Below are 19,492 nucleotides of genomic sequence, written 5' to 3' on the forward strand. Positions count from 1 at the left end.
GACTCTTTTTCCATGAAGCCATGCAGTTGGAATAGGTGCAGAATGCAGTTTTGCATTGTCTTTAGCCCGAAAGATGCAGCCTCCATTATTTCCAAAAAGAATTTCAAATTTCGATTTGTCAGTCCACAGGACAGTTTTCCACTTCACCGCAGTCCATTGTAAACGAGTTTGGGCCCAGAGAAGGCAGTATAGTTTCTGGATATTCTTTATATATGGTTTTAACTTGCATTTGTGGATTTAGTGATGAACTGTGTTCATAGACGATGATATTAGGAAGTGTTCTGGAGCCCATGCAGCAATTTCCACCACAGGCTCATGTCTGTGTTTAATGCAGTGTCGCCTGAAGGGCCGAAGATCATCCGGCATCCAATGTTGGTTTTCGTCCTTGTCCCTTATGTACAGAGATTTTTCTGGATTCTCTGAATCTTTTTTTTTTTTTGGCAAATGATTTGTTATTGGTTTCCTTTTCAAGTCAAAATTATACAATGATGATATCAATGAATAGAATGTTTTACAAATGACAGCATGAAATCAGAATTAGAATTATAAGACCCAAAAAGAATAACCCATTAAGACTCAGTATTTAGATTCTGGGTCAAATTTTGGACATGAATACACTTACACACACAAACACACTTACAGACACAGTACAGATTACAATTAAAGACTCACAAATGAAGAGAAAAAAATTTTAAAAAGGGGGAGAGGAAAAAAATTTAAAAGAAAAAAGGGGACCTTTCTGAATGACACTATCCAGCAGAAGGTATATATTAAATGTTATTCCCACTTACGTATAGCGCACAAAGACTACATACATCTAAAAGAGTACAATACAGATTACAGATTGGCAGAGCGGAACTGAATTGATTTCAGATGTTCAAGAAAAGGATTCCATATTTTGTAGAATTTAGTGGCGGAGCCATGCAATGTAGCCCTCATCTTCTCTAGCTTGGAGTAGGACAAAAGATCCTTCAGCCAGTGATAAACTGTGGGAGGGGTGGAGGATTTCCATCTGAGTAGGATCAATCTCCTAGCCAATAGAGTGGCAAATGCTGTAAAGTCAGCCTTAAATTTAGGCACCGCTAGGGTAGAAGGTAGCACCCCAAACAGAATAGTTACTGGGCTAGGGTCAGAGGGCACATTCAATATAGTAGATAGGGTATTGAAAATTCCAGTCCAAAAGTTATGGAGAGTTGGACAAGTTAACCTTCATCCTACCAAGTGGGGTCCATCTGGACCCCGCACCTATATGTTTGTTTGCCATTTTAAAAATATGTGACATACTGCCTCACCGTTTTATGAATTTGTCAGAATTTATGTCTTAATTAAAACACTAAAGCACCGGAAGATCAGCTTTTTGCATTGTGAAGGTATAATTAATTTGTTACTGGGGTCCAACCGGACCCCAGAGTAAAGTTTATCTGTCTTTCATTTTATAATTGAATAGCACACTGAAAGTTAACTTCTTTTATTTCTTTTATGTTCCATAATGAAACTACGAAGGCATTCCTTCTTGGGGTCCGTGTGGACCCCACTGCTGCAGTAAGCACAGGCTGCAAAACAAAAGCCCTAAATTATTTTACAATTACTTTTTTGTTTTAAATTCTGTAAGAAAAGACCTAAGTTGTAATCCAGAATGTTTTACAGCTGCATGAGCTGCAAAAATCATGTATATAATGCCAATTTTTTTTGTGGCGCTATAATTTGCTACATGTATGCTAGTTATTGCAATATTATTGCAACGTTATTGCATTTATAATACATAATTGATATTCAGCCATAGTGGATTTTGTTCTTCAATAAAGTTATGTCTGTTTGCTGCATTGAATTGGTTCTTACTGCATTGATTTCAAGGTATTCCCTCCTGGGGTCCATACGGACCCCGCCTGGTAGTTTGTGTATGTAAAACTGGCTGGTAGGATGAAGGTTAAGTGTGTTCTTTATGCCTTGGGCCCTTTAGTGTATTGCTGTTATGAATACAGGATGTTCTGAACAAAACTTATCTGGTGATTTTTTCTTTATAAGCTTTAATTTTAAAGAAAAGTATTGGGGTCCAAACGGACCCCACATGGTAAGATTAAGGCGTAAAATAACATGGTAGGATGAGGGTTAAAAACATGAATTAAGGAGGCTGGAGCCTGCTGGCATCGATCACAGAGGGGGTTTATGTGAGGGTAAGTCCTAGAGATCCTCTCCTTACTCCAGTGAGTGCGATGGAGAATTTTAAATTGTATTAGTCCATGTCTGGCACAAAAAGAGGAGGAATGGACATGATACAAGATTCTCCCCCAAACATCCTCATCAAACACCTCCCCAAGATTCTGTTCCCAGAGTGTCTTAATGGAAGACAAGGAATGATTGTATTCAGAAAAGATTCTACCATACATATACGAAATGAAACCCTTCTCCCTAAAAACTGGTTCTAAAAATATGTCTTGTTGTGGATTTTGTGGTTTTATTAGGCATTTCAGCTTGAACAAAGCTACAGATCTGTAAATATTGGAAAAAATGACTTTTTTTCAAGGAAAATGTTTCAGTCAGCTGCTGAAACAAGGCAAAGGTTCCTTCTATGTACAAAGCATTGAAAATTGCCTCCAAATTTGGAGAGTAGTCCTAACCACTATGTTCTTTGTATATCGCACAGTAGTAGAGTTTTCTGGAGAATACAAGAGTGCTGTAAGAGAGGATAGTTTACAGGAGGCAGCTTCAATACTAAGCCAGGCAGCAGTGTGTACTGGATTGGAGGTTTGCAGCCAGTAGCGCATCACACGTAGATTAGTAGCCCAGTAGTAGTATTGGAAGTTGGGTAGAGCCAGACCACCAAGGCACTTTGGCCTTTCTAAGAAAGCTTTGCGAAGTCTTGGAGGCTGTCCCTACCATAGGAACTCTGATATCAAACGATCTAGTTTACGAAAGAAAGCTTTTGTTAAGTAAACTGGTAGACATTGAAAGAGGTAAGAGAATTTTGGTAAAATATTCATTTTAACAGAGTTAACACATCCAGCTACAGATAGGGGAAGTAGGGACCAGTGCTTTAGATCTTGTTTAGTTCTAATAAGCAAAGGTTCAAAGTTTGCTCTAAAGAGTTTTTCAGAGGTATCTGTAATTTGAATACTTAGGTATGTGAATTTATTAGCAACAACTTTAAATGGCACTTGTTGTGATGAAAAGTTGCGCCCAGCAGCATTCAAAGGAAATAGCTTGCTTTTGTCATAGTTGACCTTGTAACCTGAAATTACCCCAAAGGCCTCCAGTGTGGAAAGTACATGTGGCAGTGATAGACTGAGATTGGAGAGAAAAAGGAGCAGATCATCTGCGTACAGTGCTACCTTTTGTTCAGCCTCACCCCTGAAGATTCCAGAGATTTGCGTATGGGAACCTAAAGCTATAGCAAGAGGCTCAATGGTGATTGCAAAAAGTAAAGGAGATAGGGGGCAGCCCTGTCTGGTACCAGGCCGAAGACTAAAGTATTCCGGATTTATATTATTAGTTCTGACGGAGGCAGAAGGAAGGGAGTATAGAAGCCTCACCCAGGAAGTGAATTTTTTACAGAACCCAAACTTTCTTAGAGTATAGAAAAGGTACTCCCACTCCACTCGGTCGAAGGCCTTCTCTGCATCCAGGGAGACAACAGCCTCTGAACAAGCGGGTGAAGGAGGAGCATATATAATATTAAATAAACGTCTAACATTGAAAAAGGAGTGTCTATTTCTGATAAATCCAGTTTGGTCGTTAGATATTAACGATGGTAGGACTGAGTCTAAACGCATAGCCAACACCTTAGCTAATAGTTTAGCATCCACATTGATCAATGAGATGGGCCTATATGAGCTGCAAAGAAGTGGGTCCTTGTTCTTTTTTAATATTAAGGAGATAGACGTTTGCTGTAGAGTAGGGGGTAAGCAATTGGCAGTAAAAGACTCATTAAGCATTTCAAGTAAGAGAGGGGTCAACTGATCTGAAAATTTCTTATAAAATTCTATGGGATAGCCATCTGGGCCAGGACATTTGCCACTTTGCATAGCACAGATTGCGCTACAAATCTCCTCTAATGTGATTGGTTGTTCTAAACCTGATGCTGAGGCTGCATCTAAGCTTGGTATGGAAAGGTTCCTGAAGAAAGAGTCGAACTCTGACAGCCCACTTTGATTCTCGGAGGTGTACAAGTGACTGTAGAAGTTTTTGAATTGATCATTTATTAATTGTGGATCAGTTGTAATGCCTGTGTGTGTGTTTATTTTTAGAATTTGGTGAGCTGAGGATTTTTGGCGCCGTTGATGAGCTAGCAGCTTGCTGGACTTATCACCTTGCTCATACTGAGCATATCTACATTTAAAAAGCAGATCTTCAGCAAGAGTGTTTGACAAGTTATTAAATTCAGCTTGTAATACAAGTCTCTGTTTATATGCATCTGGGGTAGGAGAAGAGGCATAATTTTGGTCAAGTTGTGAGATCTGAGACATTAGATCTGTCATTCCTTTTTCTCTCATTCTTTTCTCATGGCTTGCATATGAGATCATAGGACCCCTGATGTACGCTTTAAATGTTTCCCATAGGGTAGAGGGAGAGGTGTCCTCGGTTTTATTTATCTTAATAAACACATCGATTTGAGTGGACATGAATTTTACAAAGTCATCATCTGACAATAGCCGTATATTAAAACGCCATGGTGAACATGGTGAATATGACCTTTCCAGTTAAGTTCTAATGTCACAGGGCCATGATCAGAAATAACTATGGGATTATAGGTGCGGGAGTGCACGGCGGGGAGGAGTCGGTTATCTAATAAAAAAAAAAGGAGCTGGCCCAAGGCTTGCCAACCGGAACTACACCATGTGTCCTTATTGATGACACAAAACCATCTTTTAGAATAATGGAGATATCTGAATTAGCAGTGAAAAGAATTACTGCATCTCAAAAATTCAAAAGCAAAGGATGCCTATGGCTTACACTGTAAAAAAAAAAATGGTTGACAGAACTGAAATTATCTAGGCAACGTGATGCATTTGTTTTTTTGAGTTCTCTTTACCTAAATAAGCCAAAGGTTGACACAACACAAATTTGCGAATTCTGCCAACCTCTTCACTTAAATAAGTCAAAGGTTGACACAACACAGATTTGTGAATTCTGCCAACCTTTTGTTTTTAATAATACAAACTCATTATACTAAGTTTGATCAACAAAGACTTTCAGTTTCATATGTAAAATCTAACTTCTACCAATTTTGTTTTTTGAGTTCTAACAATTTTCACCACACCCCATCATTCAACACAACACAAAGTGTAGTTAAAAAAAAACCTTTTCACCATTTTGAAAATTTCACATTACAATTGTGAATTCACAGACTCGTGCCCTATGAACAGGGCTTCTTGAGAACTAGTCTTATACTGTGTATGAATGTGTGAGTATTGGGTCTGAGAATGAATGCAAGATGTGCATTTCTAATTGTGTGCAAGAATACACACATTACACTTTGAATACACACATTGAAATTAACTTATGAACTTATGAACTGATCTTCTTAAGAACCGGTCTTTACTCACATTAGAATTGGGCCCAATGAACTGAGCTGCTCAAGAACTTAGTGTGTATGAGAGTATGGTCTGAGAATGAAGCTCGTTGGGCTTGTGGAGAAAGGAAGGAAACCCCGTAGTAGGCGTGTCAATGAACATAAAGTAAGAAAACTTAAAACTTCTTGTTAGAGAGTAGGACAGTCTTTAGAAATTTGAGGGAAACTAAGAAAAACTTGTTTTGCTTAATCAAGTATCTTTGTTAGTTATTTTCTAAGAAAAATGAGTTGTACAAACGTGAGTTTGTTTGTTAGATGTCAAAATTGTTTTTCTGAGTCAGTTTACAATAAAATTGTGAGCTTGAACAACAACTGTCATTTATATTTTTTACAGTGTAGTTACCACATTTTTAAAATCACATAAGGATGCTTTAGCTCATCCCATTGCTCATATGATCAATCTTTCAGTTAAAAGTGGTGTATTTCCCAGTATCTGGAAAATAGCAGTCATAAGTAGTCAACTTATAGTCATAGCAGTCAACTGAATGCTTAGAGTCAACATTCCGCCATACTTTAGATAATGTAGCTCCTCTAAAAAGGAAAATGGTCAGAGACAAAAAATTAGCACCCTGGTATAATGATGACACTCGCACATTAAAACAGACCACTCGAAAATTGGAACGTAAATGGCGTCAAACAAAATTGGTAGTGTTCAAATTGGCGTGGAAGGAGAGCTTCCTGAAGTATAGAAAAGCTCTTAGTGCTGCGAGATCAACATATCTCTCCTCCCTAATAGAAGATAACAAAAATAATCCTAGATTCCTATTTAATACTGTAGCAAAATTAACCAGGAATAAGTCCACTATCAACACGTGCACACCTGCAGTATGTAGTAGCAACGACTTCATGAATTTTTTTAATGACAAAATTGAGAATATCCGACAAAAAATTCAAACTACTAATTTAAGGTTAGACAATGAAAGTGACCTTGTAGTTAACAATATAACTGTATCAGATCATCAGTTAGAATGTTTTACTCCCCTAAAAGAAACTGAATTACTTTCATTAATCTCTACATCAAAAGCCTCAACTTGCGTACTAGATCCCTTACCGACACATCTATTCAAACAGATAATGCCTGGAGTAATTGAACCGCTTCTAAAAATAATAAATTCTTCTCTTATGATTGGCTATGTACCCAAATCCTTTAAACTAGCAGTTATCAAACCCCTGATTAAAAAACCTGACCTTGATCCCTGTCAGCTGTCCAATTATCGGCCAATATCAAACCTCCCCTTTATCTCCAAGATCCTTGAAAAAGCTGTGGCACAGCAGTTATGCTCATATTTACATAGGAATAACATCCATGAAATGTATCAGTCAGGATTTAGACCTCATCATAGCACAGAGACAGCACTGGTTAAAGTAGTAAACGACCTACTGTTGGCGTCTGATCAGGGCTGTGTCTCGCTACTTGTGTTGCTTGACCTTAGTGCAGCATTTGATACCATTGATCATTCCATTCTTCTGGATAGACTAGAAAATGTTGTGGGAGTTAAGGGAATGGCCCTCTCCTGGCTCAGGTCTTATCTAACTGATCGTTATCAGTATGTTGATATAAATGGTGATATTTCTAGACGTACCGAGGTAAAGTTTGGTGTTCCACAAGGTTCTGTCTTGGGTCCACTGCTTTTTTCTCTATATATGTTACCTCTGGGCGATATTATTCGTAAACATTGTATTAGTTTCCACTGTTATGCTGATGACACACAGTTGTATGTCTCTGCAAAACCTGATGAGACACACCAGCTTAATAAAATTGAGGAATGTGTTAAGGACATTAGACACTGGATGCTTATAAATTTCCTTCTGCTTAACTCTGACAAGACTGAAGTACTTGTGCTAGGACCACATACAGCTAGAAGTAAGTTTTCTGATTACACAGTAACTCTGGATGGCCTTTCCGTTTCTTCACGTGCAGCAGTAAAAGACCTCGGAGTGATTATTGACCCCAGTCTTTCATTCGAAACTCACATTGATAACATCACCCGGATAGCTTTCTTTCATCTCAGAAATATTGCAAAGATAAGAAATTTAATGTCATTGCATGATGCAGAAAAACTAGTCCATGCTTTCGTTACCTCCAGGTTGGATTATTGTAATGCCTTACTGTCTGGATGTTCCAATAAGTGCATAAACAAGCTCCAGTTAGTTCAAAATGCCGCAGCAAGAGTCCTTACTAGAACTAGAAAATATGACCACATCACGCCTGTCTTATCCACACTGCATTGGCTCCCAATCAAATTTCGTATTGATTATAAAATACTACTATTGACCTTTAAAGCACTAAATGGTCTCGCACCACAGTACCTGAGTGAACTTCTGCTCCTCTATGACCCGCCACGCCTACTTAGATCAAAAGGTGCAGGCTATCTGCTGGTACCTCGTATAGTGAAGGCTACATCAGGGGGCAGAGCCTTTTCTTACAAAGCCCCACTGTTATGGAACAGCCTTCCAAGTAATGTTCGGGAATCAGACACAGTCTCAGCATTTAAGTCTAGGCTGAAAACATATCTGTTTAGTCAAGCCTTTTGTTAATGGTGTTTATGAGGTAAAGGAGTAGGTCTGGAGGGTCCTCAGACATAGAGTGTTTTGGTAAACTGGGATGTATGGATGCTGTCAGTCCCCACTCGCTTGCTCACTCGAGTTTGTTGACGGTGCAGTGGCTGGCTGCTTTATGTCCCGGGGCTCCCTCATGCCTGTGTTACCTTCTGGCTCTCTCCTTTTAGTTATGCTGTCATAGTTAGTTGCCGGAGTCCCTGCTTGTACTCGGTGCAATATGTATACTGTTCCTACTTATTCAGGTGACATTGGGCATACCTAACCACCTGTGTTTTCTTTCTCCCCCCCCCCCCACTCCAAATCTGTCCCTCTGAGTTACATGGAGTCAACAGGAAATCTTTTGGTGGAGACGGTGGGGACCTCGACTGGCTATCATAGCCTGCAGGGAATCGGCCGTCAGACATTCTGTCGCATGTCCCAGACCCGGTGAAATGTAACTGAATTGTCTTGGCCAGGCCTAAGGGTCCCATCTGCATCTCATCATTGCTGAGGAGTGTGCTCCCATCACCCAATCTAGCATCCAGCCAGAGCAGGTCATGATATATTTTTTTACCATATTAACATGCCATTGTGTGTCATGCCTGATGTAAAGACTCTTGTCTCTGCGAGCCTACCACACAGATTTAATACTTGTCATTTTTAGGGCATACCTAACAACATGTTTTCTTTCTCTCTCTCTCTTCCCCCCCCCCCCCCCCAATCTGTCCCTCTGAGTTACATGTTGATCCTGGGATTGAGATGCTGGCCTCTTCTGCCCCTCGGACCTGCTTGATCCATCCTGGTGCCCTGTGTCTGGTCGGAGTTTTATCGCCCCACTCCGGTGAAGGACGGCCCCATGAGGACAGTTGAGGGTTATACCTGTTAAAACTGTTAATATTATAGTCAGGCTGTCTGTTGTTGCCCAAATGAGGATGGGTTCCCTTTTGAGTCTGGTTCCTCTCGGGGTTTCTTCCTCATGTCGTCTGAGGGAGTTTTTCCTTGCCACCGTCGCCACAGGCTTGCTCATTGGGGATAGATTAGGGATAAAATTAGCTCATGTTTTAAGTCGTTCAAATTCTGTAAAGCTGCTTTGCGACAATGTTTATTGTTAAAAGCGCTGTACAAATGAACTTGATTGATTGATTGATTGATTGATTGATTGATTGATTGATTGATTGATAAGTCCTGTCTATACGTCTGGTGATAAAACCTCTGTGTCAAATTACAGACCTATCAGCATCCTACCAGTGGTATCCAAGGTGGCTGAGAGATGGGTAGCGGAACAGCTGACAGAACACCTAAATCTGGGCCATACCCCACTGCATCCAAAACAATTTGGATTTCGCACCAACCACTCCACAGAACCAGCTAATTGTTATTTTTTTGGAAAGTGTTAAATCCCAATTAGATAAAGGTGGTGAAATAGGCGCAGTGTTTTTAGATCTTAAAAAGGCTTTTGACACTGTGAACCATCAAACACTAATAGCAAAACTATCTTTTTGTAATTTTTCAGTAGATGCCATTAAATGGATGAGTTCTTATTTACTTAACAGGAAAAAAAGTGTACTTATTCGCAATACTCATTCCACTTTTCAAAACTGTAATATAGGAGTGCCACAGGGATCAGTGTTGGGACCTATCTTGTTTAGTCTGTACATTAATGATCTGCCATCAGGATGTTCATCTGTCGACATACAGATGTATGCTGATGACACAGTTCTTTATGTACATGCAAAAAACAAACAACAAGTTGCAAGCAAGTTAGCTGCAGGGGGTCCAAGGGTACCAAGGGTCCATGTTTCTGAGTGGTTAAGAGACTCATGCTTACATTTAAGCATAAATAAATCAGTTTGTATGTTCTTTTCACAGAAACATGCTAAGACACATCAACCTGATGTTTTAATTGGTGGAGAAAAGCACATGGTTGTGTCTGATTTTAAATATCTTGGAATCATTTTAGACTCTAACCTAATGTTCAAAAAACATGTTAAAAAGGTGATCAACACCATTAAATTCAACCTGGCAAATTTTAGACACATACCACCATATTTAACAATAGAGGCAGCTAACCTCTTTATGCATGCCATGATCTTTTCTTACATTTCATATTGTTTCACAAGTTGGTCTCAAGCTAATAAGACAACTTTGAAACCAACAGAGGTCCTATATAAGCAAACTTTAAAAGTTCTTGACAAAAAAAAATCAGCTATCACCACTGTCATATTGTTAAGAAGTACAATTTATTTAATTTTGATAGTTTTTTACATTTTTTAGATGCTTGCCTAATTTTTAAGATATTACATGGGCTTGCACCTCCCCCATTGAGTGAATTTGTGAAGCAGATGGATGGATTGTGAATTATGGTAACTAGGGCAACCACCCGAGGAGACTGTATGATACAACGCAGATATAGTAAATTTGGGCATACAGTCTTCTCAGTAAGGGCCTCTAACTACTGGAATAGTCTTCCTTGTGAGGTAAGGGAAAGTTCAAATTATACAACTTTTAAAACCAGGCTTAAGAGATGGATCAAAAGTCTTGTAACCATGAATAGCCCTCAGGTCACACATCACTCATACAAAATTACTCATTCTTGTGCTGGGTCCTTGTATTGTTTTGTTGTTGTTGCTTTGTTGTTTTATGTTGCTGTACTGACCTGCCAAGGGACTACAGATGAAAATTAGCTAATTTACTAACTCTGGCACATTTACATTTTTAATTCATATGGAGATGTTGATTAATGTGCATTGTCCCTTTTAAATAAACGAAAGAAAAAAAATTGGGGAGTGGGGTGAGGACTGCTTTGTGAGATCATATTATATCAAGATAAAGCAGCAAATGTATGATACAGTAGACTAACAAATGAACCCTTACAGGACTGTCAGAAGCTACCTTTGTATATATCAGAAGGCCCCTATACAAACAACAAAAAAACCCTAAAAAACAAAACGACAGGTAAAACATGCAGACAAAGAGACAAACCACAAACAGCTGAAGCGTCATCCTGACCGTGACGCGCGCGCCTGCTCTCCTTAAAGGCCAACATCCAACTCCTTAAACTAAACTCACTACTCGCCCACTGGGCCAAGTGCTATAAATGCATCAAATATAAAGGTCATAAAAAGCACAATATTTTTAATTCACATTACCGATAATAAACATAAAAAAAATAAAGAATGCTCGCAGAACTAGCATTGATGAGGGCTACTCGAATGGAAGATTAGGCTAGCTGATTGACACTTTTAGAACTTTAGAACATCAACTGTCCCTGGTAAAAGCACAGCCTACTGCAATCTTATTCTACTTTGCTGGTTCACGCACTGCGCCGTTGACAAAGGCCATTGCTACGCCCGGATCAGTGAATTTGGAAACATCACCTGAAGGCATCGTTATTTTCAGTTCAGCCGGGAAGAAAAATCTGAATTTGATTGAAGGGTGCTCATGCAGAATCTTCTTTACCGACACGAATGCTGCACGTTTCTTTGCAACCTCCGCCGTGAAGTCAGGAAAGATGGACAGCCTGCTACCCTTGTGTGATAATGGAGAAGCCTCAGCTGCTCGTCGAAGAATCTGGTTGTGGACATGGTAGTAATGGACTCTGATGACAAATGCTCGCAGTGGCTTCCCTCTCTTCGGCTTTGGACGGAGAGAACGATGCGCCCCGTCCAGCAAGGGCTTCTCCTCCAACTCCAGCATGTCCTGAAGTAGTTGAGCAATGAATTCAGTAGGACGGGACCCTTCATCTCCCTCAGGTATGCCTAGTATGCGACGATTGTGTCTTCTCTGCCTGCCCTCCAGATCATTGCAGTTTGTTTTTAGTGCACACACTTCTGCGGATAACTCGCCAAGTTTGGACTCCATGCTAGCAACAGTGTCGCTGTGTGTTGTGGCAAAACACTCCAGATCGTGAATAGTGGCGCTATGCCTATCCACTGTAGCCTGCAAGCCCGACAAGGAGTTTTTAAGCTTCTCTTTAACAGCTGTGATTTCGGTATGGAGATTGCTGGATAGCAAGTCCACTTTAGAATAAATTTTGCCACATATATCCACTTTTAAAGCTTGTAGGGCATCCGTGAATTTAGTGGCACTCAGTGTGTCTGTCTCGATGCTAGTCTCTTCAGCGTTACCATGCTTTTTGGAGAGTCTGGCTTTGAGCGGGTAGTGCTAGTGGTCTTCGAAGCCTCACGTCTTGTTCGAGCATCAGTCATTTTCAGGCAGAAAATGTATTAACTCATCATGTAAACTTAGTAGTAGGGTGTTTCATGCATCTGTTCAAGTATCCATCACATCCCTTCTTCTCTTCATTTATTGTATTTTAAGACTGTCACAAATAACTAGAACCATACCGAATGTTGAAAATGATTCAATTATATACATCAGTAAATGACTTGAACAGGTACATAGTATATTTTATGTGTATTAATTTTTTGTGTTTAACTGTCCCAATTTAACTCATATCCCAGTATAATTGAAATCAGCCTACAATGTTTTTTGAGCAGTGTACTGTTATAATCATGATCTGATTTCAGTGTTTTATGAAAAAGACTAGATTATTATTATTCTCTCTTCGTGTTTGTCTCATTTCTAATGAAAAATATAAATTTATTAGGGTGAAATTTTATGACTGATTATTTAACAGCACAGATGTTACTGTGCAAGCTGATTGCACCAACATTTATTGACTATAATAAAGACCCAGACCATGTTTTGTTACATTTTTGACAAGGTTTATTAATTTATTTGGCTGCTGGCGCGACACAGGGACGACCTGAAAGAGAAAAGCAGAGCCATATTAGCGTACACTGTGTGTGGACTTGTATACATCACAATAATTGTCAAATATCATAGTTTATAATATTGTTATGACAATCTTGTTTTACTGTTGCAGGATTTTACATCATTTTATTACTGCATTCAAAATTTCTGTCACTCCACATGTGCTTTGTTCAGTAAGTAGCTAAGTACATAATGGGAAATGCACTTTGGAAGACACTTTCAGGACAGCTGTGACTCACGATGTTGCTGCACCCTCTGCGTCCAGGCAAAGGTAGTCTTGTGCTGCTCGTTGTTTATCGCCACATGCAATGGCCTCCCGCCCAGGATCTTCCCGTTCAGCATTTCTACGGCGTTTCTGGCTTCGTCAGGAGTGGTATACTGTACAAATCCTCTGCCTCTCGATCGCCCATTCTCCATGATCACCTGTAGGGGAGAAACAGAAAGCAAAAAGTGAGCGTTACACACTCTCATGTGATTAATCATGAGGAAAACCGAGCAATGTCTGTCCAGAAAAATATAAACTATGTACAGCTATGTTGTGTTAGCGTCAGGGTTCTGGTATTGCACCTCCCCATAGTTGATATGAATCTCTTTTATGTTAAAGGTAATTTTTGGTACAAACTATAGAAAAAAACTCCCCGCTACACACTCATATCCTTGTGCTGCAAGTGCACATAGGTTTTGACCTAATAGAGTGAGTAAGGGGAAGTGAACACAGGGTCTTGGGAAAGGAATAAAATGTAGGGATTAGTAGTTGAAAGTAACCTTTGCTCTGATGACGCTTCCAAAGGGTTGGAAATAGTCGTGCAGGAACTCGTCATCCACGCTGTAGTCCAAATTTTTCACGAAGATTTCGCCAGTCTACAGAACAGAGAGCAGAGTTAACATCCAGTGTGTGAGTGTGTGCATGTGGGTGTTTGTACTGTGGGATATAATAATACGTACTGATCAATCACTCAGTATTAAGCCAATTCTTAAACTAAAAATGTGATTAAACACAGCTGTGACCAAAAGCTGGTCCAAATCGATAAGAGTCACTCTAAATATAGTCACAGTAGCACCTTTGCTTGTACTCTGCTGATCGTCTTCTCCGGCATCTTCTTTTCTCGCCGAGGCTCTTCCTGTCTCTCTGGAGCGGCATCTGTAGGTACAGCCAATCATTTCACTTTTGCGTACAATCAGTAAGTTCCACTAATTTGCTTACTTTAATAGTATACATCCACTTTCAATCTTTTTAATTGCGTCAGATTTTGACTCACTACATTCACGCAAGTATGAATTCTCAGTCCACCACTGGTGTTATAGTTACACCTTGACCACCCCCAAGCATGCTGAGACCCAAACCGCACTCTCTCAACACCAGTGTTGTTAAACTTAACGCAAAACTAATCAGACAGCTGTGACTCACCCTGTGGCTGGATGGTCAGCTGTCTAGTGCGGCTACTCTGAGCCGGACTCATGTACACAGGCCTGCTGCCCAACAGCCTGCCGTTCATGGTGACGATGGCTTTTCTGGCTTCATCACGAGATGTAAAGGTGATGAAGCCCTTGCCACTTGAACGGCCATTCTTCATCATGACCTGTAGAGGACAGCGAGAAGATACAGAAAGCAAAGAATGAGCATTACATGCATTGCACATACAATGCAAAAAGATTCGTAGCTCATCCACATTCAGAAAATACACCATTTGAGAAAAAAAATCACCCCTCTACACATTCATCTCCTTGTGCTGCAAGTGTACACTACTTTTGATGTAATACAGTGAGTAAGGTGAGGTGAACACTGGTTCTTGAGAAAGGAATGAAATCTAGGGATTAGTAATTGCTAGTGACCTTTGCGTTGATGACCGTCCCAAATCGCCTGAATTCCTCCTGTAGGCGCTCGTCTTCCACGCTGCCATCCAAATTCCTCAGTAGGAGTGTGAATGTCTACAGAACAGGGCAGAGTCAACATCTAGCATGTTAATGAAGTGAATGACTAAACTAAAAAATCATAGCTGTACAAAACCTAGTCTGAATGCATAAATGTAAAAGTCAGCACAGACTTGCACTCAGACATGAACTCAGAGATACACCCACATATCCATATATGGATTTAAAGCATGTCCTCTTTGCAAAAGATCTGTGATCTGCAAAAAGACTCTACCTTCTTGTTCTTGCTGATGCGTTTCTCAGGGACCTTCTTCTTCTGAACAGGCTGCTTCTGGATTGTAGCCTGTACCTGCTGCTCCTCTCCCTGCTGCTCCTCTAGCTTCTGCTCCTCTACTTTGTCGATGACATTCATGCTCCAGGGATGCTATTTTAGACAAAAAAAAACATGAAAGAATTAGAGAATTAAAGACACCACTGAAAAAAATGATTAACATTATATATGTCCAACTTATTCACGAGCTCAGTGTCTCACATGTAAAGTGAATGGCTCTATGTCCTCTAGCCCATTATCCAGTGCGTCCATGATGTCACCCCATGAAAGAGGATCTGGCAGTGTGGATGGTGGCGCTTTGAAACGGTCTTGCTTTTCCACGGACGGCTGAGGCTGGACATGGGTGGCAGATCCGGGCTCAGGCTCTGACACTGCTGGTGATGTTACAGGTGGAGCCAGAGGAGCATTTATACTGCCAGCCTGCACATCTTCACTCTGAGAAAGAAAAGGAATTAGAAGAGTTATTATATTGCATGCCTGTGTTTGTGTATGTTCTTGCAACTTATGCTCCATTAGCTTCTGCTCCTCTTCCTGGCTGATGTTATCTGCTCTCCAGGGATCCTGGTTTAGACAGGAAAAGAGAGAATTAAACATTTATGCTATATACAGTTAGGTCCATAAATATTTGGACAGAGACAACATTTTTCTAATTTTGGTTCTGTACATTACCACAATGAATTTTGAACAAAACAATTCAGATGCAGTTGAAGTTCAGACTTTCAGCTTTAATTCGGTGGGTTGAACAAAATTATTGCATAAAGATGTGAGGAACTACAGCATTTTTTAAACACAATCCCTTCATTTCAGGGGCTCAAAAGTAATTGGACAAATTAAATAATTGTAAATAAAATGTTCATTTCTAATACTTGGTTGAAAACCTTTTGTTGGCAATGACTGCCTGAAGTCTTGAACTCATGGACATCACCAGACGCTGTGTTTCCTCCTTTTTAATGCTCTGACAGGCCTTTACTGCAGCGGTTTTCAGTTGCTGTTTGTTTGTGGGCCTTGTGGGTTGTGGGTCAGTTTGGCTGCATTTGGCTGGATTTGAGCACACAGTATGTCTCTGAATACCTCAGAATTCATCCGGCTGCTTCTGTCCTGTGTCACATCATCAATAAACACTAGTGACCCAGTGCCACTGGCAGCCATGCATGCCCAAGCCATCACACTGCCTCCGCCATGTTTTACAGATGATGTGGTATGCTTTGGATCATGAGCTGTACCACGCCTTCACCATACTTTTTTCTTTCCATCATTCTGGTAGAGGTTGATCTTGGTTTCATCTGTCCAAAGAAGGTTCTTCCAGAACTGTGCTGGCTTTTTTAGATGTTTTTTAGCAAAGTCCAATCTAGCCTTTTTATTCTTGAGGCTTATGAGTGGCTCGCACCGTGCAGTGATCCCTCTGTATTTACTTTCATGCAGTCTTCTCTTTATGCTAGATTTGGATATTGATACGCCTACCTCCTGGAGAGTGTTGTTCACTTGGTTGGCTGTTGCGAAGGGGTTTCTCTTCACCATGGAAGTTATTCTGCGATCAGCCACCACTGTTGTCTTCTGTGGGCGTCCAGGTCTTTTTGCAGGATGGCTTGTTTCACCTGCATGGAGAGCTCCTTTGACCGCATGTTTTCTTCACAGCAAAATCTTCCAAATGCAAGCACCACACCTCAAATCAACTCCAGGCCTTTAATCTGCTTAATTGAGAATGACATAACGAAGGAATTGCCAACACCAGCCCATGTAATAGCCTTGGAGTCAATTGTCCAATTACTTTTGGTCCCTTTAAAAACAGGGTGGCACATGTTTAGGAGCTGAAACTCCTAATCCCTTCATCCAGTTTTAATGTGTATACCCTCAAATGAAAGCTGAAAGTCTGGACTTTATGTCCATGTCCATTATTTAACTATAACTTGAATATGTTTCAGTAAACAGGTAAAAAAACAAAATTTATGTCAGTGTCCAAATATATATGGACCTAACTGTATGTTCAATTTATTCACAAGCTTAGTGTCTCACATGTAACATGAAGGGCTCTACACCCTCGAGCCCATCGTCCAGAGCATCCATTATGTCACCCCATGACGCATGGGGTGGAAGGATGGGGTGGGACAGGCTTGGACTCTGAAGAACGTTGAAAAATTGTTGAGCCTGAAAGTGAAGAAAGGAACAGAGTTGGCTTTAAAGACACTTGCCTCTTGGGGCACTTAAAGACACTTAATATCTGAGAGCTGCTTAAGACCAAAACATGGCACTTTCCTCATTGGGTAATACAGCCGCTGTGTTTTGTTTAATTGTCATGAACAAGTATTTAGTGAACAGGTGAAGAAACAGGTACATACTGAAGCCTAATGATGAAATAATTACATTTCTCTGAATAAACAGGTCTGGATATATTATTAGGCATATCAGCTGAAAGTTCAAATTAAATCCAAATCGCTTAAAACTGATCTCACTGAATTCAGAAATGATTGCAGAACAACATAATTTTTACATAATTAAAATATGTATATCTGTTCTTGAGATATTACCAGTCAAAGATTGGAAAAACAACTTAATTTTTAGAAAACTGTTGTGATATTCTGTATGAGGATAACACAGTCCAACATGGGCCTCATTAATGAATGAGCTCAAGTGCTTTTTCTTAATAACTTTTCTGTTTTTCAAGATATTTACATGGAAATTGTCAGGCACATAGAGAGTTGTATACTGAATGCAAAGTTTAAAAAATTACCAAAAACCAATGATGCAAATTAGTATTTAATTCGTATTTATTTTGCTAATTAGATAAAAATGTTAAATCGGTACACTTTCTTCTTCAAAGTTTCACCAAATGGCTTTATTTGTGCAATATAAGGCTGATCTTAACTCTCATGTATACATCACAAAGGAGAAATCAGTGTTAATTACAATTAAATATAAAGAATATAAATGATTATTTCGATTAATATTCACAGCTTTCAAGGCGAACGTCGAAAAAACTGAGTGAGCCACATCCAATAAACAATTGCATTTAGTTGATTTGAAATTGACACTCCGTTTCTGACTTCCAGATTTTTAAATTATCATTCTAAACACTAATATCTCACTATTTTTCATCAAAACAACTACAGTTATATTCTAATATATAGATTTAGGCACTGCTTAAAAGCGGAGCTCCCATCTGTTTCTGGGTTGTAGAATTTTCTTATATCATAGCCAGCCTCTTTTGTTTAATTTGGTTGACACTGGCCACTAGGCGGTGTGTATGACTGGTAATCATAGAACGAGATACACACCGCCTAGTGGCCAGTGTTAGTAATTACCAGTCATACACACCGCCTAGTGGCCGATGTTAGTAATTACCAGTCCTAAACACCGCCTAGTGGCCGATGTTAGTAATTACCAGTCATACACACCGCCTAGTGGCCAGTGTTAGTAATTACCAGTCATACACACCGCCTAGTGGCCGATGTTAGTAATTACCAGTCCTAAACACCGCCTAGTGGCCGATGTTAGTAATTACCAGTCATACACACCGCCTAGTGGCCGATGTTAGTAATTACCAGTCCTAAACACCGCCTAGTGGCCGATGTTAGTAATTACCAATCATACGCACCGTCGTACACAAAGCGCAGGAGCTCAGCTCAAAGAGTCATTTATTTTCATGAATCAGTTTGATTTGAAAATATAAGTCGGTAAAGCTATGAAAACTCACTTCAAAGTCTTTCGTACGTCATAACATCAAACATCAGCAGACGGAAATTTTTGCTGAATACTTCATCAGAAACACCCCGCCTTTCGCCCATAGTCAGCTGGGATAGGCTCCAGCTTGCCTGCGACCCTGTAGAAGGATAAAGCGGCTAGAGATAATGAGATGAGATGAGACTTCATCAGAAACAGTGAGAGTGAGAGAACATCCCTATAAAAGTAATCTGATTGATATTCAGGAGTAATCCAGTCGGAAACCTATCAGGAGAGAGAGAGAGAGAGAGAGAGAGAGAGAGAGAGCCTGACCGCTTTCCCGTGACTCAAAAAGCAGCGGTAGTTTCCCGATGTGCCGCGAGCAGAGAGTGAACTCTGTTGTACCAACTTCAACCTGCCGTTCCTCCCAAAGTACTGAACAGATCTTAACGAGATGAATTTCTTTGGAAAGCAAAGATTATAAGCTTTTTAATGACTGTGTTCACGATAGAAAATATTCAGGAGTTGAGCAGTGACAGATTTGGAAACTTCAATGAGCGTCTACATGCAGAATTTTCCCAGCAGTTGGACTACTGCTCAAAGTCCTGAGTTCAATCCCGGTGTTGCCAAGCTGCTCTGGCTGGGCCCTTGAGCAAGTCCCTTAAATACCAATCACTTGGATAAATGAGATAAATGTGAGTTGCTCTGGGTCACGGCGTGTGACAAATACCATAAATTAAAAAAAA

At 40.0% G+C, this 19,492-nt stretch overlaps 1 protein-coding gene across 1 annotated transcript; it reads right to left on the minus strand.

The window, feature by feature from the left end:
- Positions 1–12,830: 12,830 nt before the first annotated feature.
- LOC132873339 (polyadenylate-binding protein 4-like) lies at positions 12,831–15,397 on the minus strand. The gene is made up of 8 exons (XM_060908801.1): positions 15,291–15,397; positions 15,033–15,182; positions 14,720–14,815; positions 14,295–14,466; positions 13,948–14,027; positions 13,652–13,747; positions 13,126–13,309; positions 12,831–12,878 (listed from the first exon to the last, which is right to left on the minus strand). The coding sequence occupies exons 1-8, from the start codon at positions 15,339–15,341 to the stop codon at positions 12,847–12,849; spliced, it is 861 nt and encodes a 286-aa protein (XP_060764784.1). The 5' UTR covers positions 15,342–15,397; the 3' UTR covers positions 12,831–12,846.
- Positions 15,398–19,492: the final 4,095 nt, after the last annotated feature.

Source organism: Neoarius graeffei, chromosome 25, assembly GCF_027579695.1.
Source record: "Neoarius graeffei isolate fNeoGra1 chromosome 25, fNeoGra1.pri, whole genome shotgun sequence".
NCBI lineage: Eukaryota > Metazoa > Chordata > Actinopteri > Siluriformes > Ariidae > Neoarius > Neoarius graeffei.